The 27,779-nt window shown below is 35.6% G+C and overlaps 1 protein-coding gene across 7 annotated transcripts in view; it reads right to left on the bottom strand.

Moving 5' to 3' along the window:
- DACH1 (dachshund family transcription factor 1) overlaps positions 1 to 27,779 on the bottom strand; it is a 348,123-nt gene that overhangs the window by 45,937 nt on the left and 274,407 nt on the right. For all 7 annotated transcript variants that reach the window (XM_085058499.1, XM_085058517.1, XM_085058508.1 and 4 more), the window contains one exon: positions 2,394 to 2,545. In XM_085058499.1, the coding sequence (XP_084914625.1) occupies positions 2,394 to 2,545 (152 nt within the window). The remainder of the gene's footprint in view (positions 1 to 2,393; positions 2,546 to 27,779) is intronic.

Raw genomic sequence — 27,779 nt, 5'->3', positions numbered from 1 at the left:
TGCTATTTTCTGTTTCAAAAACACCTTAGTACTTAAGGTAGGGAATGGACTGTAGGCCAGATGATCTTTTTGATGATCTGCTCCAGTGCTGCAACAGGAGAACAGTGAGGGATCAAACTGCTTCTGCTCCCCTTGGAAACCGTATTTCTACTGAAAGGGATGCAAAATTCCTCTGGTCCAAAGGATAGCAAGGAGGTATTTTTTCAGTGAAAAGAGTCCTTCTAACTCAGGTACTAAATGCACCATGGGGTTTAAGGTACTGCTTATGCATTTCCTGACAAAGTCACAAATTACAATGCAAGCAGTGACTATGGTACAGAATTGCCTCTCCACAGATGCCACCAATGAATTTGAACTTGTAGTCAAACACCTAAAACTCAATTCTGAAAGTGTCAGCATCACAGTATCTACCTCGTTTGTGGGCATGAGGTAGCCCTCTTTCATTGCAATAGCGGCTAAATATGGAAACCATTTTAAACGGCATTGATTAAAGAAATTGCCACTATTGTCCATATGACATTGTAATATACACTAGTGCTGTTAAAGTCAACTTTTCCTACACAGATGGGAAAATAAAACCTATTTTATTTACTTCTTATTTTATGAAGTGATTTGCTAATGTTGCCCTGATAAAAATTAAATCTGGAGCAGGGGAGAGGGGGGGAAATGCTATTCATATACCATCATGAAAAGGCCAAGAAATCTGGAAAATCACGTATTATGATGTGGGAACATACTGAAAAAATCCCAAAGGACTTATGTCCTACCACTTTACCTTAATAGATGATTTGTCTTGATATGGAATATCAAGGTAAGGAAGGAGCAAGCACAAAAAGAGAAGGCATAAAAAAGTTTCTGGCTTGTTTATGTTGCCTTTTATTTTATCTTTTCATTCCAGGTAAGATTAGGGCACTAAAAAAAAAAGTAATGACTGAATTTCACGTTCACATTTTCTTTAAAACAAAACTGAATGCATTCTTGGCAAATTAATCCTGGCCGTTTATCCCAGTAGTGCAGCACTCTTATATTCAATCACGAGATTAGCTAACCTGTTGATGCTGAATGCTTTGCTCATTAGGTTGCTGTCTAGAGACATTGAGTGCAGACATTTGTCAAAAAAATTACTAAGAACTTTTCTGTACATGTATGCACAGCTAAAACATTGCTAACTGTATTTCTACCTTAAGAAAAAATATAATCTTTACAGATTACAGCAGATATGTTAGAAGAGTGTTGTTATCAAATTTTCTTGGCTCATGATTTAAATATTTAAGATGCTAAATCTCAAAATTGCAAAAAGGAATAATAACAATGCTCTTGCAGACCAGGCAGAGATAGTAATATTTAATTCTTAAATAGCAGTATTTTTCCATTATTAGACCTCAAAACACAGCTAATGAACGGCTCATATACTTTTCATAAAACAATTTTGAAGTGCCATAAACTTTAATGAGATTACTTAAGACAGTAAAGTGAGCAGGATTTGGCCCTAGTCCGTCATATCCTTTGCTGGATAGAATACAACTGATTTTATGTGTTTGCAGGAATGAGCAGGAAATATATGTTGACAAATTAGAAGTTGGTAGCTGCCAAAACAAGGCTTATCGGGAATATGCAATATGGCTGTATTATTTCCAGCACTATAATTTTGCTTCTCCATGCAATACATAACCATATTGTTTCAAAATTTGCATATGGGGAACATGAGACCACTGAAATTGTGGACAAAAAAAAAAATCATAATTATAACATGAATTGCTAACAACTTGGTTTCAAGCTATATACCAGTATATACTATAAATAATATTTGAACACAGCTTTACTGTACACACAACAGACATCATGACTACCAAATAGGAAATCTGTATAAAATTTGTTAATACACTTTGAAGTCCATTCTTTGAAGACAGTACTTTAAGGGAAATGAGCTTATTTATAAAATAAGTGCTTTTTGTAAATGCTTTTATGGGAGACACATTTCAAATAGCTTTAAATATAATTTCCACCACGACAGTCTAGCAATTTCAAATAACTATTTATTAAAGAACTCTTTCTTTGTTTAGTAAATGAGATATACAGAAAGATACATTTCATTAGCCTGTAATAAAAAGAGCATTGAAGACAAATGTTGTTAAACACACCAATGTAATTTACATTGAATTTTCTGCTGTGGTTTAATATACAATCTGTATTTTTATGTACTGTATCTGACAGCTTCTAAATTCATTTGTTTGCTGTGGCTCCTTTAAAACCTAAATTACTAGAAAGTTTCAGTAAATTAGTTGATCCAAATAATCTTATGAACTGATTAAGCTAGAATGGTTTTATTAATTTAGACAAATCTGCAACTGGCTCCTCTCCATCCCTTTAAGCTGATCTACAAAAAGGCCTACCTGGATGTTAGTCAGAAGGGTCTCTATGGAGGACAATCCATCAGGGAATAGAAAAGGAGATGGAAAACCCGGAGGTAGTGGTTGCCCATGCCCAGTTAGAGAAAGTTTGTCAAGGCTGTCTCTTGCGGTTGGTGTGGAGAGCGGGGTCTCATCTGTATGTGATTGAAACAAAAATATAGAACAAGTTACGCTTGTCTGTTTTTATTAGACCTCAGTAATGGCTTCCCTAGTGGTTTCCAGAACATTTATTGCAAATTGGTTCCTGCTATCAGGAGAAAATGCTTTCTGCTGAATTTTCTTTAATGAAAAAGCTGTGGAGATACAACAAGATAACATTAATGAGTAACTTTATAAGCCTTTTAAATGCAGTCTCTAATGAGACTGAGTTTACAGTGCCATAGAATCTTTTTAAAACAAATATTATCTCACATATACTTGTGATAATATATTCAGGCTGACTTTATGGGCACCTTCCCAATTATCTCATTTTAGTTTGTGTTTTATTTGGATTGACAATAGAATATTTTCTAGCATGACATATATTTTGTATATGAGAAGTATTTGAATACGAGGCTTCCCATACAATTAACCCTTCCCACTCTTAATGGTTTCACTTACAGCTCAGAAGATTTTGTAACACCAAGAAAAACTACACCTCCTCAATATATTTTTCATCAAGAAAATACACCTGATTCCCACAATTAAAACATGCCCTGAACAGTACATGAAATTAACAGCATGGTAACAATCACTGGCCTAATTTTTTAAAGCATGGACAGGTTCTAACAATTAGTGCTGAACTCCTCAGTGGGATCTTTGTAACAATCAGATCTGATCAGTTCTGACATCACAACGGGAAAAAACTCGCACAGCTTTAAGAATTCTAAGATTTAAGTTTCACAGATAATATGTGAATAGATTAAGAAGTGGAAAAAAAGAATAAACTCCCCACAATTAATAGAAACTTCAATACTCTTGCTTGTGGTTGTGGTTTTTTTTGTTTTGTTTTTGGTTTTGATTTTGTTTTGTTTTGTGAGCTTTTTCTTCTTTTTTTTTTTTACTTTCTGAAATATTTTTAGGCTACTGTTGATATGATACAGAAATTTAGGTCAATTTCTTTGCACTAGATGTTAATCTGAATTCTTCAAAAGGAAAACTATCTCTACAAACACACACACACATATATATATAGAAACATATATCTATACATACTTTTCTTACCAAGGGCTCAGCCATTAACTGACACATATTAATGTATCTCAGTACAATGCAAGGACATCAGAATGTACTCTAGGTATTATGCAGATTTCTACACAGCTATTTGCCTACAAAGGAGCATGTCAGACTTGCTTTTTGACATTTTGGTTTTGACCATTGTAAGTTATATATGTTTTGGGGTAGTTAAACTTCTTTTTATCTATTTATTTAATTACTGTTTCAATAATAGTCATACATCTTTATTTATTTTATCATGTACATTAGAATTGTATATGAAAGTTGATCCTGGTTGCCTAAAAATAGCTCTCTCTTGGACTGAGCACAGTATTTTCCTAAGTTGACATCATCTAGAACCATGAAAATTGAACTCTGTAGTAACAAAAGGTTACAATATAGTCTTTGATGACCTCAGGATGGGAAATCCATAACTCAAAGTCCCAATTAATTCCAGCAGTCCTCATTACCATTCCGCCAGAAGGAACCAATCTCTATCAACCACGCCCAGGTGCAGATTTCTCATCTCATCTCCTCACCAGCTCTGTCGTGCTGCCCAGTATTTACAGGGCTAAAGTTAAAGGTTCTCCTACTGTGACCGTCCACAGAACTACCCAGAGAGGCATTTAGACATCTTCTTCTGGGCTGGTACCACTTATCTCTTTTATAGACAGTGGAAAGCAGCAGATGCCACTTTAGGGTATTCATCTATCTGAACTCTCACAAGCATCTACTGCAGGAAGAGGCAAACTTTCCTCTGGAGGTGTCTATTGACTGTAAGAGAAGCCTAAGATGACCAGCTCAGATGGAAAGATCTGCTTTTGGCAAGATCCCTCCTAACCTGTGTCACTGTTGAGCAGCTAGCAGAGTAATGAAAGCACCAGTTCTCAGTGGCAAGAAGGAATGACTTTTATTGTTTTGATTTCATCATATATATAGAGTTTTCAAAAGTCACCCAGATTGGTCAGTCAGAAGCCTTCCCCTAGGCCTGATTGGCCAGGCCTGCACTGTCCAAGTTCTGGGACGCTGTTCCAATAACATCCAAACTTTATCTTTATTTATAAAACACAAGAAGAATTCTCATGGGAAAAGCCTGTGCTAGCCACAAACCTGGATTCTCTTCTTTGTACTTCACTGTGGTTCAGGTTGAGAATGGTCTACACAAGGAGTAAGACTCTGTTCATTATCTCCTATTTGTCACAATTCATGTCACAATTACTGCTTTCTCATGAAGCAATCATTCAAAAGCTTTGCAAGTTAAGGTTACCGAAAGGAATTGATGTTGACCAAGGAAAGCTTCACACCATCCAGTCATAAAGGATTTTTTCAGCTATATTTAAGTTTTCCAGTCAGGTTACGAAGTGCTAAGAAAGAACTGGCTCTAGATTACTGAACCACTTCCTATCTACCTTACTGAGATTCAAAGCAGGCTCTGAAAATGTGTTGTGTATGTATCCTCTATCCTCATGCTACCCCACAGCAGCATGGATAGCTCTGTAGTCATTTTGTAGTAACATACTAAAATTTGGCCATAAGTATGAGCTTTTTCTTTCCAACTTTTACAATGTTATAAAAGTATCCACCACTTCATTAGAAAAAAAAAAAAAATGTATTCCTGGGTATTGAAAACTAGCTCAGTTCAACTTCTCAACTCCTAGGGTGAAAAATCATTACCAAATGTTTTTTTCCAAACTGCTGTCAGAATTGTTATGCTTTCATTCATCAAAAGAAACAAGAAAAAACTTAAACAAAACTAGTTAGACAATAGACTGATAAACAATACATAATATTATTGCATAGCTGAAAACTCTTTTTTCCTCTACTGAAAATACAGTTTCCCCAAATGATTTCTACCCAAAATTAAAAAAAAAAAAAAGAAGAAAAAAATCATAAAGGCTCTTCTATGTTACGTTCTTAATTTTTTTGGGTAGAGACTTCTTTATATCAGTGGTTTCAGTGAAGGTATTGCTTTTGTGTGATACAGCAAGAAAGAGCTGAATCACTAACATGCATAGTGAAGTTGATTCATATAAATGAGAAAGGAAACCGAAAAGGCATAATTTTCCTCTAGGTTTGCCAAGAAAATGGATCAATGACCTCCTATTTTCTAAGACTACTCAGAATCTTACTGATATTTTAGGTCTCAAATTGTCAAAATATTTTAAGATATACTAGATAAAACTGACCCACTTAAAAATTCCATAAGCCTTAATTAACTCAAAAACTGCTCTTCCATGCAATTGCTGAGATACAGAAAGTTCCTAACACAGGTCTTGTAATAGAATTTAAGCAAGGGATCAATTTTTTTACTGTATTACTACTTTATAATTTATTTAATGTTAAGCTTGCTGTACATTTTACATGCTCAACATGTGAAGTCTGCAAAGATTTTTTAACAATGTGTGGCATGGTTTTGCAATAGGCAAAGTAACTCAAAAAAGGTTAGCATGATATGAATTCAAAGTAACATCCAAACTGTTATGTTATAATAAATAACAGAAACAAGTTTACACTGAAGGGTAGAACTAGAGATGAACTTACTCTGAACTTATTTTAATGAAATGTCAACTCAGAAAAAAAAGTCAGACTAATGTGACTTTGTTTTCTTGATGTCCCATGTGAAATAAACTTTGAGTGAGAGTATGTTTGAAACTGAGCAAATGTACATATTATACACAGGAAACATGGATATTTGTGGATGTGAGATAAGCGATGATTGAGGGAATCTTAAAAAAATACATTTTTAAGAAAAACCACATTGTAAACACAGCCAATTAAAACATAACTACATATCTTAGTAGCAAAATAAAATGACCTCTTGCCTTTAAAACATTTAAAAATACTTCATTTCTGCACAAGTCCTCTTTTCTTGATAGGATGAGATATCTTTTGTTTCCAAATAATCATTAGACTAACATCTTTTAAACTGCTGCAAAGGAACTACTAAAATTCCTCTTAACCTACTAGCAGAGCAGTGCTGCAAAATGAGCACTTGCTGGGAAACACAGATTTGGTATTTTCAGTCTAAACACATCAAAGGAAGTGTTGGAAGACAAGTCAGGGCAAAAGGGGAAAAAGGGTCAATCTACAACTCCATTGTCAGAATGGGGAGCAGAACAATGAAAAGAAAGAGGGGAGAAAAAAGAAAGAACAAGGCAGAACAAAGAAGTGTCCAGGCCTGTCTTGGCCTGTGCTGGGAACTGAGATGTTATAAATTAACAAATAAACAAGGATAGGACAAGCTGTTACCCAAGCCTCTACAGTATCTGGGCAGAGATGTATATGTGTCTTGACATATGAACTAAATCACCATAACAGGCAAGCTTGAATGTGACATGTATCTTTAAAATATTTGTAAATGCTACAACCATTTCATCCATTGTTCCTCAATTTCCAAAATTCACCTGGTTTTGTTCAAACCAGATCTTATCTGTAAACAGCAGCTGGTTTGGGCCAAATGCAACAAACATATTTCATTGTATTTGGTTTGTTGCCATTCTATTTTATTCTTTCACCAGATAACATGGAAACAGACATCCTGAGAGCTGTGACAGCTATTTAAACAATAATAGATGAATAGAGGTAGCCATTCTCTTGTCTTTGTTCCTAAAAGCAAGAAGGATAAGTTCAGAGCAGTCACCAATCAAACTGGAGAATATTGATATTGCCAGGATTTGAAAGCAAGTGATAATAGCTGGCTGGAAAAAAAAAATTCTATACAGATTACTGCCATTCTGTACTTCTGTCATGCTTTTTTTGCAATGCATCTTGAGGCTTTTCTGTTCTCTGCAAAATATTCCACATGTATTTCTCTCTAACACAGGTTCACTCTTGCCATTTGAATGATGAAAGAGAATTCTGCTTCTACGTTTTATTACCATAAACCTGGTGCACACACTTTTTTACATTGTTGAAAAAATCTATTCCACTTGTCTTAATATTATTTTTGTTTATGTTTCCAAACACTCTTCAGTACAAAGCCTCATATTTCACCTTCCTCAGAGTTAGAGATTTCAAGTGTGAGAAGCTCCTCTATTTTAATTGAACAGTAATTCTTGATTTATATTAACACAAAAGAACAAAGGGTCTCATGTCCTGAATCAAAATGTTTAATAATTTCAGGCAGATAATAAATAAATAAATAAATAAAATCCTCTTGCCCAATTCCCATAACATTTTGCTGCTTTATAGATTTAGTCATTCAGGATTCACCCTGCATGTAACTGGCGGCAATGCAAGATGACTGTGAAGGATGTTACCTATAAAGGGAATGTACTGAAAGTAACTCTCATTAAATCTTTTTTTCAATCTACAATTTGCTTCCTTCTTTTTATACAAACAACAGTTCTCCAGCACACCCAAATATTCTGAAATTAAAATATTTGCAACTATGGCAGCTCAAAATCAGGGGGAATATCAAATATTCAAATAGACCGACTGACTGGTTAATGTTTCTGTAACACTTTGAAGAGGCTGGTGCTCTCACAGTCAATAGCATCATTGCAAATGCTGTCCACTGAGTTCTGCTTCTGGATTGCTATGTTTGCCTGAGGACTTTAGAAATTGCAACTCTCTAATAATGAAATATGACTAAAATATTAAAACAACATGGAAAGGATCACAGCTACTGAGAATAAGTTTCTTGGATATGTACTTTGTGCACAATGGCTCTGTATTCAATGTAGTCACATTGAAGTAGGTCTTACAGAACTCATGCAGCTATGTATCAAGGATACCATTAGGGACCATTTTCCTAAGTGCTTCCAAATATGCACACCCTCACTCGATGTTAAGACTACACAGGAATAAAAAGACATAAAAATTTGGTTTTATGTGTCCACTTTCGAGGTAGGTTTAGATGCAGGACTTTCCCACCAACAGTAAAATTCATATTTACTGACAATTCTATGAGACTTTAAACACTGAAAACATAATGTACTAACTTGATGGTTTTCCCTTAAAAAAAAAATCAATTAATATATTTCTGGTATTTTTAAAATAATTTTAAAGAACATACAGTCTCTACAGATCATTCTTCACTACTGCACAGGATCATTGATCACACTGCAGTTGGAGTTGTCTCCATAATGGCAAATTAGAGCCAGATGGAGAATCACTTCTCGAACAAAACATTTGGGATCACTCTTTCTCCAAGGTTCAGTGACACCCCTCCTATGCTGATACCTTATAAGCCAATTTATCTATAAGCACAGAGAGGGAAGAAAAGGAATGTACTGATGGCTGGAATAAGGACACGAAGGGTTGGAAACAGAGAGGACTTGACAAGAGACAGGGAGTTATCAACAAGCGAGGAAAGAGAAAGTTGAGAAAATAGGGAAGAAGGACACTCAAGGTCGCCAAACACTTTGGAAAGGAATAATAGGATTGGGATTTTGAGGTGAAGGAGGGAAGGAGAAAGAGTGTCCAGGAGCAAGAAATTTATACTGACTCAGCAAAAAATAAGCAAAACAGCCAAACTGTTGTTTTTTACATACAACCTATTTTGCACAAGTAATTCTTGTGGTATTTCAAGAATTGTAGTTGAATATAAGTGAAATTTACAGCTGTCAAAGTACATATATAAAGTACATTCTTTAAAGATCACGTATTTTAGTTTGTTAAGGAATTACGGGTATAACACCATTAAAAATGAACAGAAAAAGTTGGCAATATCTATTCAAAAAGCAAAAATGTAATTAGTGGTGATGTTCCAGCTGTGAGGATTTCTTCAGGCTTTTTGGACTAGATCAAGTTGAGTTTATTCTTCATTTTACATGTCCCTAGGAGGGCCTCAGAGTCAATCAGCACAACTTATCTAATTTTCTCTTTCAATAAAAGGATTATTTTAATAACCTTTATCTTATTTTGCAGCCTATTACTGATTAGGGCTGGGTCAAGCAGTATTGGCTGATTTATTTATTCTAAGGATTTCACAATATTTTAGAATAAATTATCATTCCTATTTTTCAACAAACATATTTTACCATACAATGGAATGTTAAAATGCCGGTGGCATTTCTATTCTGTGTACTTTGGCATCATAACACATAATGTGCAAACCAAAATTATATGGTTTCTCTGTCCCCATAATAAAAAATATCCTGTTTACTCACATCATTTTTTTAAGTGCATTGAATGATCAGGATAAAAGAAATGGGATACTCAGAGATGATTCTGTATATATCTGATAATCATAAAACACATACATCTTGAACACCTGACAGTAACTTACATTCCTTAACTCTGATGAATTTATGAAATTAACTCTAAATTTCTAAAGATTAAATGATTGTTAAAAAGATATTCCAAATATTTTATTGCATTTTTAAAAACATATATTAGCATAAAAAGAAGGCATTTTATAATATTATAACCTGAAGTTCTTAATTGTAAGAACTATGCCCATTATTTTTTTAAAAGATCCTTATATGCTACTGGCAGGAATCAGATGCAGAGTAAGGCCATCTGTGCTTTGGATTCTGTAAAAAAATATAAACGTATTTTACCGGTTCATGTCAAACATCCCAATTAGTACCCGACTAACTCCACTCCATCAGCCAGGCAATACTGAGTGCTAAAAAGAATGTTTCTTGGCTTTGTAGAACTGCTTATGTGCATATATGTATGCAGAGGGTTCTGCCAATGTGTATCCCTATAGGTTCAGAAGAGTCATTCTCAGCTTCTTCCAAAGTTGTGTTGAGGAGTGTCCATGATCATCTGTGTAGTGAAAGGATATTTAGGGAATCAAACCCCACCCTCAACAGTATTAGCTATTTAATTTCCTTTATTATGTTGGCTCACAAGCTGGCTCCCTGGTCATACATCCAGCTTTCCTAAATGTATGCAGAATCAAATGATCAAGCCAAGTATTTTCAGTCTAAGCTAAATTCCTGATTAACGTCAAACTTCAAATTAGGGACTGGACTTTAAGGCTGCATAATGAATGTAGACTAATATTGTCATAATGTAGACTAAACCTCACATTTTCAAAATTATGGACATAAATATGCACATCTCAACTGATAAAAGCAATACACAAGGCAATGCTTCCACAGTATGCATACTTATGTTTGTGCTGCCCATTCCTCCCTATAACTGCCTCCATATGGCTACTGCAAAATGCAGAGAAAAAACATTAGACAATGTAACAATTGCTTTTTCCTAGATTTTATTGGATCATTTCAAGGGCCACATGATTTGGATTAATAATCCTCTGGACATGTCTCACAGAAGTTGAAAAACATCTATTATTTGGGGATTTAAGGTGATTTTAAAATAAGGAATATCAACAATATTAGCACTTCTGTCATTGCCATCTAAAATAACAGCACTCCTCTTTTGTAAGCATAACAGTAGTAAGAAGGCAGTTTTTGATAAGAGCACAGCTGGTAACTTGTAATTCTCTGAAGATGAAGGGTTTATGTTAATACCTGGAACTGCGTTGTATTCACACTATTTTCCTTGGTCTGTGTTCAGTTAATAATTCTTATGTTCATTCTCTTCAGGAAAAACTAAAAAAGTCAGTGTTTTCAAGAAGTCTATATCCAATGCTGCAATTATGGGGCCTGAGTATTAATGCTCTTGCTACCTTGTCACATGGCCCATGTTCTTGGGAAGCTGCTGACAGCATGAATCAGATGCCCAAACAGAAAATGAATATATGGTAATGTGTCTGAGCAACACTCGTCAGCTGTCACTCATTCAGCAACTCATAACCTGTCCCATACCCGCATCCCCAGAGTGCTGGCAAGAAGATGAGGTTGACCAGGCATGCTTGGCATCTGGTGTAAAGTGGCAGCACAGAAGTCAACAGTACTGCGTCTCACAAATAGATATGTCAGACAAGTTCAACAGAGAATGCAAAAGAGGTTTAAACACTTCTCATTTACGTCAACTTATGCTGGTCATCTGTCCCAGCAGAAAAATATTTATTTGGTCAGAATATGTAAAACTGGATCTCCTGATTAATGTAAATGCTTTGTTTAACTGAATATTCATACAGAATACTGTCATGTTTCTTCTTAGGAAAATGAGAAAATCTCATATTTAGATAAATATATAAAATGTCCAGTGACAGTACTTTTTGCAGAAACCCAGTATTTAAAAACATGTATACTCATATTCTCTTCACTTCCTGCAAGATCCTGTTAATTGCTCATGATTTTAATAGCTTCTTTAACAAAAGGGATACTAGAAATTACCTCTAATATTTGGACTTATAATACATGGATTAGACCAGTGAATAAGATGACCAGCCTAAAATGCACAGCAAGACAGAAACATATTAAGAAAAGCTGTTCCTGAGCTTTTGTCTTGACAAAATTCCTTCCCTGGATGTATTAGTGCCAGAGATGCCAATCAAATAAAATAATCAGGAGCCAAATCAGATGGACTCAACTGACACATTTGTATGGTGCTACTGGGCAACAGGTTCAGGAATTCATGAACATGCAATGAAAAGCTTCAAATGCTTTGGAAATGCAGGGTAAGAAATCACTCTTTGAAAACAAAGTACCGAGGGGACTGTGCTGGTGCAGCCCCGCAGTCAGGCTTCTGAGAGGTTAAGGGAACAGGTGTTTTATCATCAATAGTTCAATAGTGTGCCCAGGCTTTGCTTGAGTACCCAAATGGCAATACACACTTTTTACAGAAATATATGATCTGGTAACTCCAGGTCTTAACTCTCTTCACACCTAATGCACCAAGTGTTACAGAAAACAAAAGGATGTGAAGCATTCTGTTTTGACAAACTCCCACCAGAAAGGTACAAAAGGAGTGAGCTGTCTTAGTATCATGAAGCAGTATTCCACAGAAGTTTTCTTATTTTTGTGGCTGGAACACCCACATTTGCATAAGAGAGTATATTTAACTCACTTTTTCAAATTATTCCACAGTATTTTTTTTAGCAGATACAATAAACATCCTTAATGTGTCTATCTATGGAATGGTTCCAGTACTCAGATGCAAATGTTGTAGACAATAATCGATGTACACAGTTTGGATTATATGGTTATGATATCCTAATAGAAATTTGGCTGTCTGCCTATGGGAGTTCAATATGAGCTTCATAGTTTATAGCATCAGAAACAGTCCTTTACAATATTATAGCCACATTTCTCAAACCGTTGCCTATACATTATATCCTAGTATCTGATTTTCACAGAAATCCATAATAATGAACAAACAAAATCCCTAAGCCCCAGAGTGCTCAGAAACAAAATTCAGAATGAAAAGGCAAGCATTTTTACATCTGATATGATTTCTCTTGCAATTCATTCATCAAATATCTGCAACAAGCTGCCAGAACATGTCCATTAGTGAGATTTCTATGGCATTCACTAGCTTGATGCTCACTGATAGAATAATGTAGAAGTTTTGCCTCTAATGTTTTCTGCTCCATTTGAGGCATCCACTTTAAAGTGAGATTTGGCCTGCATGTGTTTTCATGTCTTGGAATATGTAATTTATGCTAATATATCAGAATACATATTAGAGAAGACCAAAAAAATATCCTTTATGTATTTATGCATTATGAGTCACATTCAGCACTGATTTAAGAAGATAAAAAATAGTCAGGAGTCACCATGTAACATTTTGGTTTATATTAAATATAGAAAATTAAAGTACCCTACACAGCAAACATGCCATACACTTGCTGTTAAATTAAAATCTTTTTTGGGATCCAGTTTAAAACCCTCGGACAAATTAAATATTTTGTTCAGTCTTTTATCTACATCATAACATCAAGGAAATATGCATTGCATCTCCACCATAGGGACAAATCTTATTAATTTTGTTTCATATCAAAACCTTTGTAAATATCTCAATGTTTATGCCAATAATGTAATTGAAAAATTCTTTATTTCAATCCTTAAGCAATTATAAAAGATATGTAACAGAAACAAAATACAAATCCCAAGGTAGTTCAAAGGTTGTCTAAGATGTTATGATAATTTATGTATGTGATAACTGTAAATAAACAAAACAGAAATCAAAAGATCTTCAGCATTATTGTACTGTGAAAACAGTTACTGCCTAAACAAACTAAAACAGACTGCACAAGCTTTATGATCTCAACCTGATTATATGATTATATATTTAGGGATAATGCTTTTATTCTGTATTCCAATAGTAGGTTGGCTTTTAGTCCAGATAGTAAAAAAACCAAGAGCCACATGAGGTAATGACCATCCTGCATGGTTTTCTGAACTCCTGCATGCAGAAGATTGAGATGAGCAAGTTGCACCAACTTCAGTGATTTTTTGTTCAGTTTTTGAAAAGGAAGTCAGTGCTACTGATGAAAGCTGGTTGGAATTTTAGCACAACTACAAAAGTTTTAGTACAATGAGTTTAAAAGGTAAAATCTAAATCCCTTATCATCAGTATCACTGTCTTTGTCTTCTCTTTGTCCCAGCTGTTCCACAACTCAGCTTATTCTACTGCTTCCTGCTCTTTTTCCTTACATCGCAAACACTTCTCAGTAGGACTGATTGTTTCTAAAGTATTTTTGTTTCAGTAGTTTTCTCCCCTTCCAAGATATGAAGAAATTAGTTTGCTTGTTGAAATTGCAAGACCAGAGAAGAAAAAAATACAGTTAGAGAAAAGGAAAAGATTGTGACAGAAATAATCTCTTTGTTTACAAAACAAAAAATATCTTGACTTCTTTTCTCCTTATTCATTGTCACATATAAAGCTGTGAAAACAAGACATGAATCATTATGAAAATAGGTAAGAAAGCAGAAAATAAAGTCTTAAAAATACATCTTTAATTTATGCTCCATTTTCCTGTACTTTGGTATAATCTTAGCTGGAGTAGTCCTGACCTGACTTTTGCTTTTTTTTTTTTTTTTTTAAAAAAAAAAAAAAGCCAAGACAACCCAAACAACCAACCAACCAAAATTAAAGAAAATATAGATATGCTTGCATGGGAATATGTAGGAAGGTTCAACATTAGGTCTGATCCAGTAGTTTGAAAGATGATCATTTTACTATCCCACTTTACTTTGTCTTTAGTCTATGAAATAAGGCAACTCTATTTAACATCACACTCTTCATAGAGGGACTAAAGTCGAATCAGTGGTCTTATCCTATGCTTAATCTCAATTCCTCAAAAGATTAAGAGAACAGAAGACATTTCTAAGTCCAGGACTTGCCGCACAAGTGTGCTAAATTGTGTGTTGCTTTTACACAGTGTGCTAAATTTGTTTTCCAGGTTAAGAACGGGAAAGAAAAGAAACCCAAGGGAACACATTCAGAAAAACTTTGCTTTAACCCTATCACTATTTTTGGATACTCTGTCTTTGTACAGCATTAGGGGTGGCATTGTACAGTCCCATTATACAACAGATGTTAAATGCAAAGTAAAAAAGTCAGTTGTAAATGATTGATGGTCCTCTTTACTATTTCAAAATAAGCCCTGATTATTTATATAGTTTTGGTCTCTGCTTGAAAGCATTATATAAACCTAAACAATTGATCCATTTTTCAATGGCTTTTGTGTGTAATGTATTATGTATGTTTTTACATTCTTCTGTGTAAAAGGCCCTGGTGTACAAGAAATGTTTAGAGTTTTGAGTGCTCCACCCAGTCCATATGGTAGGTTTGCTCTGTGTGTGAAACCTACCTTTTTCCACCAGGTCCATATGGCAGGCTTAAGCTAGCCAGGGCCTTCTATCCTCCACAGGGGCCATATGGCAAAGAGCTCAGTGAACACTCGTTGACCTTCTATTAATATTTTACATTTCTCTAGCACATGCAGACATATATGAACTGATCAGATTGAGCAGAAGAGAGTTGGATCCTGAAACTTCTTTAGCCACATAACCAATACACCCATGACAATATGATAATAGACGAGGAATCTGGTTTTTTTCAGTTTCATTGAAAACCTGAGAAGCCGAATCTAAAATTTATTGAATTATTTGATAAACTCATCTAATATTTTCAAATATTTTAACAGATTATTATTAATTAACAAACTAGTACATTAATACTGACATTTTACTATCAGTTTTTAATATTATCTTGCCAGAATGGAACCAAATCTCTTGAATCCACCCACAAACAAAGAATGCATGCTACAGACAATGAAAGTATTTGTTTGAAGATTCAGCTCTGTGCTGCCCTACTAATAGCATGTTTTGAACAGGTTGCTGCTCACTTACTGCATATAAACCAACTGGCAATAAACCAGAGAAAGAATAACTCAATATCGACAGTAAACCACATGTAGAGAGATAACAATCTACAAGTCACAGGTAAATAAGTTACTACTTCTTGCAGGCACAGTACCTCCACCCTCAGTACTGGAGTAAAAGGAAGAGAGTATAGTCTGTGAGCCATAGTATCTTCCTTCTACTGCCTGCACATTTTGTGAAACAGTAAAATCAAATTGCAGAACATGAGTAAAACAGTTGCATTGGGTTGGATGACAACCAACATGGACTTAAAATCAAATAAAAAAAAAAAAAGATGGCAACTTTAAATTGTAATCTGTATTTTCAAAGCAATTACTCTAAAATTGATACATTGTTACAACATTTACAACTCAATCCAAAGCTTTGCTGTAATTGTGAAGTAATTTAGGAACCCTCAGCATCTTACTTATACAGGAAAGATGAAAGCAATTTGTAACATGTTTATGAAAGTTTTATTGTACCTACAATCTGATTTAAGAAATGGAACAATATTCCCAGGCAGTAGAAATTTTACAAACAACTTTTACTTACAAGAAACTCAGAACATTAGGAAATATAAAAATGATAATATATTGTTTTTATTCACAGGATTTATAGTGCTTTCATCCAGTTTCCTCTTGTTTCAGTTCATGTAAATAACCCCTAGGTTGTCACATGAATATTCAAATATCGCAAAGAACTATCAGTGTTGAAAATAAATATCATAAAGAATTCAGAACAAGTATGCATGTATATGCTCTCATGGTTTATTTTTGTATATAGAATTTATGTTTTGCTCTGCAAACAATCAATAAAACATGGAAGAATTTTCCTCAAGGAATTTATCTACTCATTTCAAAGGAGCCAAATAACAAGAAGCACTTTAAGAAACTATCAGTGTTTTATTAAAGATTTAAAAAGGCTAACTCTAAGTTCATGCCTCTTCCTCCTATCTTCCTGTTTTTAATCACTGCCAAATACTGCTAAATCAATTGGGGGGGGGGGGGAAGATTAATTAATTTCAGGGGTTAAGAAACATGACCCCAAACTCTTTGACCATAACTTTCACTGTAGGAAAGGCATAGTGTATAGCTTTAGTATTCACTTATCCCTTGTGTTTGAGAAGCTCTTTTTTGATATATTCTATATATATTGTGTCTTTTGCATGTTCCATTTCTGTTTCCAATTTACAATGTATAGGTACAAACTTCTAATCCTGAAGGATCTGTCTATCTGCATAATTGCTCCTGAAAATAGACATGCAGAGCTCCCTTTGCGGTCAGTAGGGTTTAAGGAGTGCCTGAAAGAGATGAAGGGTAGAATTCCACTGTCTAGATTACCCAGTCTGCCATGGAAGCAGTACTCTATAAAACAAGGACCTAAATTCTTCATACAACAAAGAAGGGAACGTAGGTATCTATCAGATGCAGCTGTTAGACAGTACCTAAACTTTTAGCAGCAAGATTCCCCATCTTGAGGCTTCCACATGCACCATCTTCACTCCATGAATCATGCAAAGAACTAAGAGGACTATTTTAGAGGCCTGTATTTCAACAGTATAGATCCCACTATGTAATTTGGAACATGGGAAGACACCTTTTTAGATAGATAGAACAATCAAACATTTATTCATTTAATAGAATTTAGGGATGGAGAACCCAGTCATAATTAAAATCCCTGTACTCTTAAGATCCTCGTCATGTTAGCATAGCTCACAATTCCAAACACATTCTTGTAAAAGTGTAAATTGTAATGTTATACTTTGTACTTTCTTACTAAATCAGCAGCTTTCTCTTTTGGGAGAACATGTTAGATTAATTGATCATCTCAATTAAATTCTTTATACATATATATATAAAGCAAGAATAGCTGTGAACCTGACTTCATAAATATAATTTGGTGGGATTTTGTTAAAGTTTAGACTTATAGATTTGTATTTTAAATCCTCTGAAGGTTACAGGGTGAAACCTTCCAACAATATCTCCAAGTCTTCAGGGACCAAATCCCATTATGTGGAGTTCAGTGAAGAGGGTAAACACTACCATAAAGAAATACAAATTGCACATATTTCCCATTTAGCCAGTGTCACAAAAGTTCACCATTTAGAATTCTAACCAGTTAGGACTTATTCTTGGAGGTCAAGTACCTTGTGAACCTTGTCATCTCACTGATGACATCATATCCCATCCATCAATTCTTTCAGGAGCACACTTGCCATCTGCTCAGCACGCTATAATAACTTATTAGACATATTCACAGGGTAACAATCTGTACAATGACACTGTTATCTTAATGCTGGCACATAGAGAGATAGCAGCCATCATTCCCCTGTCACAGCACAATTATTCTACCTTCCAACTTTAAAAGAGAAGTTACTTTGATATTTTAACTTATTACTAAATCACATAGAAACAATGAATTCTCATCAGATATATATTTAAGGCTTTGTGGAGGTTTTTTGACCAGGCACTGACAAATTAGGGGTACAGGACAAAGTACCAAGTAACTACTTTGTACCTTGAAAGTTTCTGCAGTCATGCTCATTCTTTAGAGGGCAAAATAAATAAAAAACCATACAATACAAACATGTGCATACAAGCAGCACTGAAATCCAACTTTTTCTTTGCAAACGTATTGAATTTCTAGATCTAGTATTATTTTTTATCTATCTGTCTTAAACATCTGTTCTTTCTAACAGCAATTGCTAGGTGGAAATAAAATATGCAGCCAAAGTGCTAATATTAAGCCTTAACACTTTTTGAAATCTAAAAGCAATGTGAAATTTCATAGATGTCTATATATATTTCTGCAGCTTTTGTAAAGCATGTTAATACCAAGCATGCTTAGCACAGCTGTTGTCACAGCACTTCTGACTTAATAGAAGTCCACTATAAATCTCCCTTGACCTCAAAAAATATTTTCAGAAAAAGGGCAATATTTATTTTGCATTACACAGAATTCATCCTCTGTTCCTTCCTTTGGCTCGTCATTTATTCCAGCTTACACTGTGATCAACATTGTACTAAAATAAAGTCAAGTACAACAGCCGCTCTCTGCCCATCAAAACTCACAGACGTCTGCCAAGCACTTGTAACAGCTGGTGTTACATTAATTAGTTTAAACTATTTATTTCATCCATCTCCAGAGCAGATTGAGCAAAAACATTAGAGATTATTCTAGCATCTGTAAGTGCCCTGCAAACATTAACCAACCAAAGTTAAAATATTAGTCATTAACTTATAGTATATGTAAGACTCTATACATTTATTGTAAACAAAAAAAAGTCTGCAGTTTAGCATAGCTCTAGGAAGTTTTCTTTGATTGCCTTTTTAAAAATCTAAGTTTAAACTTTTATAAGACTTTGTGCCCATAAAGTTTCTTTCAAAAAAAAAAATTATTACTAGAAAGCTATTATAATTCCTGGCAGCATGGACCATTAAGCAATATATGACAGGGACTGGGTGACTCAGTGGATTAGTCAGAGGTTTTATGTCCACTGTTGGAATCCAGCCCTAAATACGGTGATCAAAACAGTGTTATCAAACGGTTGTAAAAATCTCAATTAAAATCACTCCTATAGCATCTACTAAGTTTTTAGTGGACAACATAACAGATCTTTCACTATTGACAGAGTTCTCACAACTATCTTTTTTCTTTTAACAGGCTGAGAATGGATGCTGGCGAAAGAATGTTGATTATAAAAGGTCCTAATGCCACATTCCCTTCTGAAATGGCTCAGAAACAGGAGCCAATGCAAGGATGGCAGGAGTAAGCTCACAGCCACTGTCCATGGGCTCACCTCCATCAAAAATAAAAAGCTTCCAACCTTGCTCAATGAAATACTTAATGTGAGAATACTTATTGTTAATGCCTAGGGCTCAAAAAGGAAATCAGAGTCCTGTGCAAATGCTTAAGGGGTAACTTCTTTCACAAAGAATTCATCTGTAAGTAAGCATGAAGGGAAGCAGAGGCACAGAGATGTGAAGTGCTTTGCCCAAAGTCACACAACAGGTTATTGGCAAAGCCTGAAAAACAATCTGAATCTCCTGACTCTCACCTTGTTCAGGTATATTGCTTTGTGAGACGTCCCAAACAACATCAAAATCCAGTAGCTCACTTGCAGAATAAAACAGCAGGTTCATTCATATATGAAGTTTATTAGAATCAGACTCTTATACATTAATGTCCTCAAGTCTGATGAGATTTTTTAACAGAATTATACCATGAAAATATATATTTTAATAATTTTTAAAATGTAGTTATGGAAATTATCATTACATAAATGCAGATAAAAATTAAAAATCTATCAGTTTAGAAAGCTATACCTACCTTCAGAGTATTTGTATTTGCAAAGAAAATTAATTAGCTGTTTCAGTTTCACTATGGGAATGGTAAAGTCAAAAAAGCATTCTGATATTTATGTTAAGATACAACACAGATCCTGATCCTGTGATATTCTAGTTCCTTAAAGCTCTGACTGGCTTGCTAGGAGTTTCTATGGCTGTCAGTGATGGAAACTGAAGTAAAAGCTACCATCTATTGTCACTTTTCAGTCCTGTCCTTCCTCTGTGAAACAAGATTTTTTTCTCTTTTCTTCATTCATGTTACATCTCTTTTTCTCTCTTTGCCCGTGTATGTGAATATAAGTATGTGTATGCATGCATGTCTGTATCTATGCATATATTCAAGATACTTAATGCATTTTTTACCACCCACTGCACAGTGGTTCCTCTTACTTACTCCCCCAGCCAAAAAGGGAGGGGCACAGTTAATGCCAAACTTGCTCCAGACCATGCAAGTGAAAGTGCCAAAGCATATATAAGAATGGCCTCCTCAAACAATACTAGGAGCTCTTTTTCATGCTCACTCTTTATTGGCCTCGACAGACAGCAAGAGACAGACACTCTTTTCTATTCTTAGGTTCTTGGAATTTATAACATGCTACATCTGCCACGTATCTGTTGGGTTACATGGGTATTGCTATTCAATTATCCATTTTTATTTTTATTTTTAGTACAAGGACCATTGTTGGAATAACTTCTTGGACAGCCTGGTCTTAAAAGGCAAAACTCACAACAATCACAAAACTTTTGATGAGACAGTGTTCTTCAGTGTTCTGACTTAAATTCTCTTAGAAAAAAATTATATACCTCCAGTTCTTCCCAATTCTAAAAAATAACCGAAAAAAGGGATACTGAATCTCACCACAGACTAAGGAACACCTGATTGTTTAACAACTGCCTTACAAATGATTCATTTAAAATGCCTGTTTTAACCAGGGTTCTTTACTAATACTGACCACCAGGTTCTGTTTTCATTTACACCACAATTGAGGCATAAACAAAGGCAGCAGGGGCCCTCACAGAGATCTCAACTCCCCCTTCAAACTGAAGGACTACATTTCATTATAAAGTCTCTCTGTGTAATAGATTTCGTGCATTCTCATTTTTTTAGTTAGCATTGCATGCTCAATTTCTATTTTCTAAATACAACTCCAATACAACTCCATTCAACAGAAAAATGTTAACATGCTCCCAGTTCAATATTCTGCTTTACCTCTTGGAGCAATTGGTTTAAACAAATAAAAGCTACTGGCCAATTTAGATATTTTTTTTCTTCTTCTATTTCTTTTTCATTGTAAAATTCCTCTTTATGCAATAGCAAAGTTAATTGCTAAACTTTGTTACAGAACCCTTTGTTCTTGCTGAAGTCACTTTGCTTGTCTCTCCTACTGTAAGGACACCAAATCCTAAAAGCTGGCAAGAATGCATATGTTTATTTCACCATTGCTCTGCAATTACTGAATGCCACTTAATTATAGCAACAGATGCTCGAGTGTAGGAACCAGAAAAATCAAACGCCTCATTTCCAGGTTATTTTTTTCCATTGCTTCTGCCAACAGCAGATGTGTGAGCCCCTTGTGCTCTGGCGTAAATACTTATCAAATCCTAACAGGTCACCTATGTCACAAACAACATTTCAGATGCAACTGTTTCACCTGATAATAGGCTCTGAAAATAAAACTGTGAGCTGTAAATACAATGTATTCGGAATGAAATGCCATAATGTGAAATTGCTTTTTCTCCAGCTACAACAGAAGTCCTTGACAGTTTTTGGCAGTGATAAATCACCCTCCCATTAATTGTCTCCTCTCTCATTGTGAGGTGAGCTGCTAAAAGGGGCAGTCAACAAAAATGACTTAAAGGACAAATTTTGGCAAAAAGACAATGAAGAAATCTGTCATTGCTAAGCCTCCAGTAAACTGTCATGAAACAATCAAAATATATGTAGCTGAAGTGTTTATGTCTTTGTTAGAAAGGTTATAGGATGACAAGTTTATAGTTAAAACAGGAAGCTTAGAGGGACCAAACCTGCAGGCCCTTAAGTCACCATTTCTCCACATGTTCTTTAAAATGGTATGCAAATCCTATTAGGGCTTCAGTTTACACAGTGTTTGATAGTCTTAACGACCCTATTTTCTGACTTTTCTACCCCCTCACCCCAGACAACAGAAAGTCCCTGTGAAGGCATGGCACTGGCTATAGTAATTCCTGCACCCAGCCTGAAGATCCTTCCTTTCAGTGATTTAAGCCCGAGAAGAAGACACTCAGCACTGTGCAGACGCTGACCTTTCCTTCTAACCCCTCCTGCTCCTGGTATGTTAATCTGAGCAAGACCCTCTCACTGAGTGGTTTCCATGCACTGAGAAGCAGCTTTTGCTTCCTGCAGAACAGGCAACACTGCCAGCACCCACGCAGGGACCCAAGACCGAGGCGTGTGAAACGATGTCTGCTACCTTCTCCTCAGCAATGACACTCCCCATGACTCACGTCACCTAGCCTGGCTCCGAGCTGCAAATAACTCTCCCCCACCACAACTCTTCTAGAGAGAGAACAAACCAGAAGCTCTTGCCTCAGGATTCTGCTCTGTAGGAGAAAGACTTCAAAATTTGGCAATAATTTCTTGGGGTTTTTTTTAGGGCTGTTAATATGTAAAATGTAGTGAGATGGCTACCAGTCTTTCCTGCCCTCAGACTGCCTCCACCTCTAGGGCATTCAGATGGCAGATGGTATGTTTAAGACCACAGGTTATCCTTCGTGTAGGAGGGGAAGGGGATGCTTGTCAGATCCACACCTCCAGAAAGGGCAACATTTCTCCTTTTAGAAACAACATGGTGCTGTCATTGTATAATTAAGGTTGTTGGTTTTTTTATTATTTCATTTGATGAGACTGGGATGTGAAAGTATTCTGAGAATTTAAAAAAAAAAAAAAAACAGAAAGAAGAAATTTCTGTTTACCTGTCAGCAGATGGTTGGAAATTTACCATAAGCAAGGTTAGAAAATGATTTGTTACTAATATGCCTGTCAAGGGCAACGTCTGGAGTTTGGTTTTATATTTATGTTTGTGAGAAAATTACAATATAAATATAAATGAGTTGCATCAGGTATTTAAACTAGACTGGACAGGGCGCTAGAAAATATATGTCGGGAACATTTCCCGCACCAGCAGGAAGATGAACTAGGTGACCTAGCATGTCTTTTCCACCACAGACTTCCACCATTTCTGTATTAACCGAGGATGATTGATACCAAATATCCCTTTATGCTAATACCGCTTTTCATTTTGCTGCATATTTGTATGCTTTCTCGGGGAGTTGATATTTTAGGAGAACATCTATGGGCAAGTACTAAAGGGGATTCTTCATCCCAGTGGCTGAGAACTGAGGAAGGTCACACAATAGCTTGTGTAGCCATAGCAGCTTTGTTGTCATGGCATGAGAATCCTTCGCCAGTTCTTCTACTTTTACAAAGGAGCAGTCATCTAACATTGTGAGGTGTTTAATGTAAAGCCAGCTTTTTTGACATGGTTATCACAAGCTATTTTCTGTCCAGACATTTACACAGACCTTGTGTTACCAGTGATTTATCCCCAATCTGTGTTCTTCAATTGTGCTTAAACGTGGTTATAGTTGTAGTAAATCATATGTTGAAACACACAACTAGAAGGAAGCAACCATACAGTCACCACTAGCACTGGAACATTAAACAATAATATACCAGGGAGCACCAGCATCATCAAAAAGTTTCTATCTGCCTGGTCCTGCAGTCCTAACATAGGTATTTCCCCTTTCCCCTCATCTCCAGCTTCCATTTGGAACTCCTTCAACAGCCACTTAAGGACCACATTATAGTCTCTGCAGTCTGAGAATTATAACCAGCTCAAATTTTAAAAAAACAAGCCAAACCAACCAAAAGAAGTCCAAGTGTCAACATACACTTTGGAAGAATACACTGAATTTTACCAGGAAATTACACAGCTTGTCTTTCAAACTGAGAAAACATAGTGACAAATTCTATATGAACATTATATTAAAAACTAAGAATAATCCAGAAACAGGTGGAAGGCATTTTAGGAAACAAGGTCTGTCTTGTGAAAGAAAATGTAGACTAATCAGGAGAAAACTGAGAAATTTCAGAGATTCCTAGGTATGCTCTAATCATGTGTGACTTAAATTTTGATAAATGTACTCTGTGTACATAAAACATCTCTTGAATGACAGAAAAGCAGAAGAAATAAAGTGATTGAAGTTTTTTGTTTTCCTTTTTTTTTTTTTTTTTGGTGATGAGCCAGTTTGAGAGCTTACTGTGAGCATATGGAGATAGCATATTTGCAAGTCCATCTCTGGAGGATTGCAAAAGGCCCTTAGCTTGTGAAAAACAGCAATGTTATTTTTTTTAACGTTCCCTATATTTAGAGATTAAATCGCTCACTGCACAAACCCATTTGGAACAGGCGAGAAGGTGAAAAGGATAATCAGTACAGTCACTGGTCCGTGTTTCCTAAACGCTTTTGAAAACATTACTGTGTGCAGGCATAAAATTAGCGGCAGGACCTTAAAAAGGCTGGCATTTAGCATGACTTTTTGGAAAGTGACACCCTCATTTTTTTCTTGTAGGATATCATTAAATTTCAATCGCCCTATGGCAGTGCCTTTCCATTAATAACCAATTCACTGTGTCACTTTGGCTCTCCTTTGAAATAATGAGCCTTTGCTTCGCTTTAATAAATTTAAACATATTCTCAAGGCCAGGGAAGATAGGAAACCGCAGATGGGCTGAGAAAAACACGATTCATAAATCCTTAACTGCCTGAGATCGTTGAGAGCAAAACAAAGTAACACTCGTAAAATATTAAACAATCCCAGCTGTATGAGTGAAGCTTCATTAACAAAAATGGACTATTTACTGCCTTCAACAGAGCCTGTGGGTGGAAAGATTCAGAGAAATCTTCTTTAGAAAAACACTGTCATCCTCATTTTGATTCTTTAAGCAACTGATGGTATGGTAGATACTTATTTTGCATGGCCATATGCAGAAACATTTTAGCAGAAAATTAATGATACTCTGATTACATTAAATACTACAAATCATGCTTCACCATATAAGCAGGAGTGAAAGAAAACAGAGAAATATAGCAGATATTTTATCCTTGAAGAATTCACATGCCAATAGGAGTAAAACATGAAAAACTTTACTTAAATCATAAGGGACTTCTCTAGCACTCTAAAGTAAACACAGCAGTATGAATAATAGCAGAGAAATCAAGCAATGCCATTGCTTCTGCTAGGAAGGTTTGGTAATTAATTCTGTGATGTTATATTACTTCTGCTTTAACCTTTACTAACATGCAGCTAATTTTGCTTATCTATCTGTCTATATATCTATACATCTATATACATTTTGTTTATATATCTATCTATACTGGTACAAAACTAGAAAAACCTTTTTTTCTGGCTTTCATGTCTACCATTTATTTAAATTCCACCAGAGTTCGGCTCAGGTAAGGAAGGCAGGCTCTGATATATACTTTGGTTTTAGGTACACAAAGTTGGACCCTCAGATTCATGAAGCTGATTTTGTGCTGCCCAAACAGCAAACACAAACTCCCACAGAATTAACCAAAGAATTTGCGAAGCCAGGTCTTGCCTCCCAGGTCTGGCTCCCACTCCATCAGTTCTTTGCTCTACCTCTGTGTAGGTCCTGTCCTTCCTCACTGCCACCTTTCCTTCCTCACTGGCTCTGAGGCACTGAGGAGCTTCTTTCCAGTAGCACAAGCTACAACTTCTGCATGTACCCCCAGGAACAGCAGACTATAATGTTCCTAAATCCCTTTTCAAGCTTTGTTGAAACTTAAAGCTAATAAGCTTTTTTTATTAATACAAATTTGGAAGACAGGAAAACAGCCATAAGGCTAGCACAGAATTTTTGAAGCGTCTACAGCAAGAATAACCTTTCATGGTATCATGGAGGGGTTTTTTTAAGCCAAGAATTGCATCCACGTTTAAAGAAGAATAGAGATCAGTGTCAGTTTACTAAATGCTAAGAACCTGGAAGCTCTATCTCTAAAGACATGCTGACAATTGAGTGGACAGAATGTCAATATTTCAAACATTTCAAGGGTAAAAATATTGCTTTTTACAATCTGTGTCATATTTAATGCAAGAAAAGAATTTAGATTTTTGTTTCTTTTGCTGGCTGTCAGCTTTTTTTTTCCTTTTATCCCAGTGAAAAAAATAATTAGAGTATTTAACACAAATACATGGTGCATTTTTTTCCCCTAAGTAAAAATAGTTTCTGCCTAAACGCAAATATGAACATAATAATTTTTATATTTTAGTTTATAAATACTTTTAAAAAAACAAACCTCCAACATTAAGTTTATTTATTTCATTATGTTTCTCTTATCTGTGAGAGCCATTATCCTTTTTTAACACTCGAGGGGGCATTTTGACCCCTGCAGAGGCATTTCTCTTTCCTGTTCAAAAGCCTAGGAATGCACTTAGCCCTCATGGCTCCCACTGCCTTCAGTGGAAACCCTGAGTGCTGCTCAGGAGTTATCACCCTATAATCATTAGAGCAGTCATTTCTGTGCTTAGTAGACCTTCACTGTAGCTGATTTGTATAATCAGGGTTAATCTATTCTGATTGCAAACATCCACACCGTAAAGTCTGAATGAATTCACACCGATGCTCACTCAGCTCAGGATGCCCTCAAGACTTCCTCAAGACTGAAATATGCTGCGGGATTTTTCTCTAGTTTTAGGGGTGACCTGACCCAGCATAAGTAAATCTGCTGTACCCTTCCTTCCTTTGAATTTGGGAAGAACTTCCTTGTTCTAGCAGCTATGAGAAGGAATGGGGTACAAAAAGCAGTGGTAAAGCACTAAAGCATTGGAGCCTGTAGCTCTAACACTAAGGTTACCTGTCTGCATGAAAGCAGCAATCAGGCTTTCAACAATAACAACCTCAGACAGACCCAGAAAAAAAACTATATTTGCCCCAAAGATTTTAAGTGTGGATAGGAGAAGGGCTTTCGGTGACACATTGTTTAATCCAATCCAGCAGAGAAAGCATTTATTCTTTTCTCTGCACACCAGGATTTGCTACTACTAGTTTTTGGCTTCTGCTTTCAGAAAAGAAAAAAAATTAAAAATCTAATTCTGTTAGATCAATTAGGAATAGTGTGAACCCCCCGAATTTTACAGTATTTACAAATAAAAGAGTAAATGTAAGACAGTCAGGAATTAATTTTTCTTTCAATTAATGAAACAAGTAAATGTTTCCCTTTAAGCATATATGAAAAAATTAAATTTAGGAACATAACTTTTATACTGCCCCACTCCCCATACAGGTTTTTTTTGCTGTTATTGTAGAATTACTACAGACTGAATGCTTCCCAATTTACAGTCTAATATACAAACTAATTTACAGAATGGCAGGGAATGCTTCCACGGGGTTTTCCTACTGATGTGCTAATTGTGCAGGTGCCTTTTCACAAAGGATAGTTTGGTGTCTGTCCTACGCATGTAAGATTCCCCTATCAAGAGTGTCTATCAGAATAACTTACTGGGGTGTTTCTGATATAGATCCCCCTCCACCCATTACTAAACTGAGCTTGCTAACCTAATTTCTCAATAACAGCCAAAGAGCCAAAGGT

Source organism: Lichenostomus cassidix, chromosome 1 (assembly GCF_008360975.1).
Source record: "Lichenostomus cassidix isolate B80296 chromosome 1, HeHo_3.0, whole genome shotgun sequence".
Lineage (NCBI taxonomy): Eukaryota > Metazoa > Chordata > Aves > Passeriformes > Meliphagidae > Lichenostomus > Lichenostomus cassidix.
This window is presented reverse-complemented; position numbering and strand designations above follow the sequence as displayed.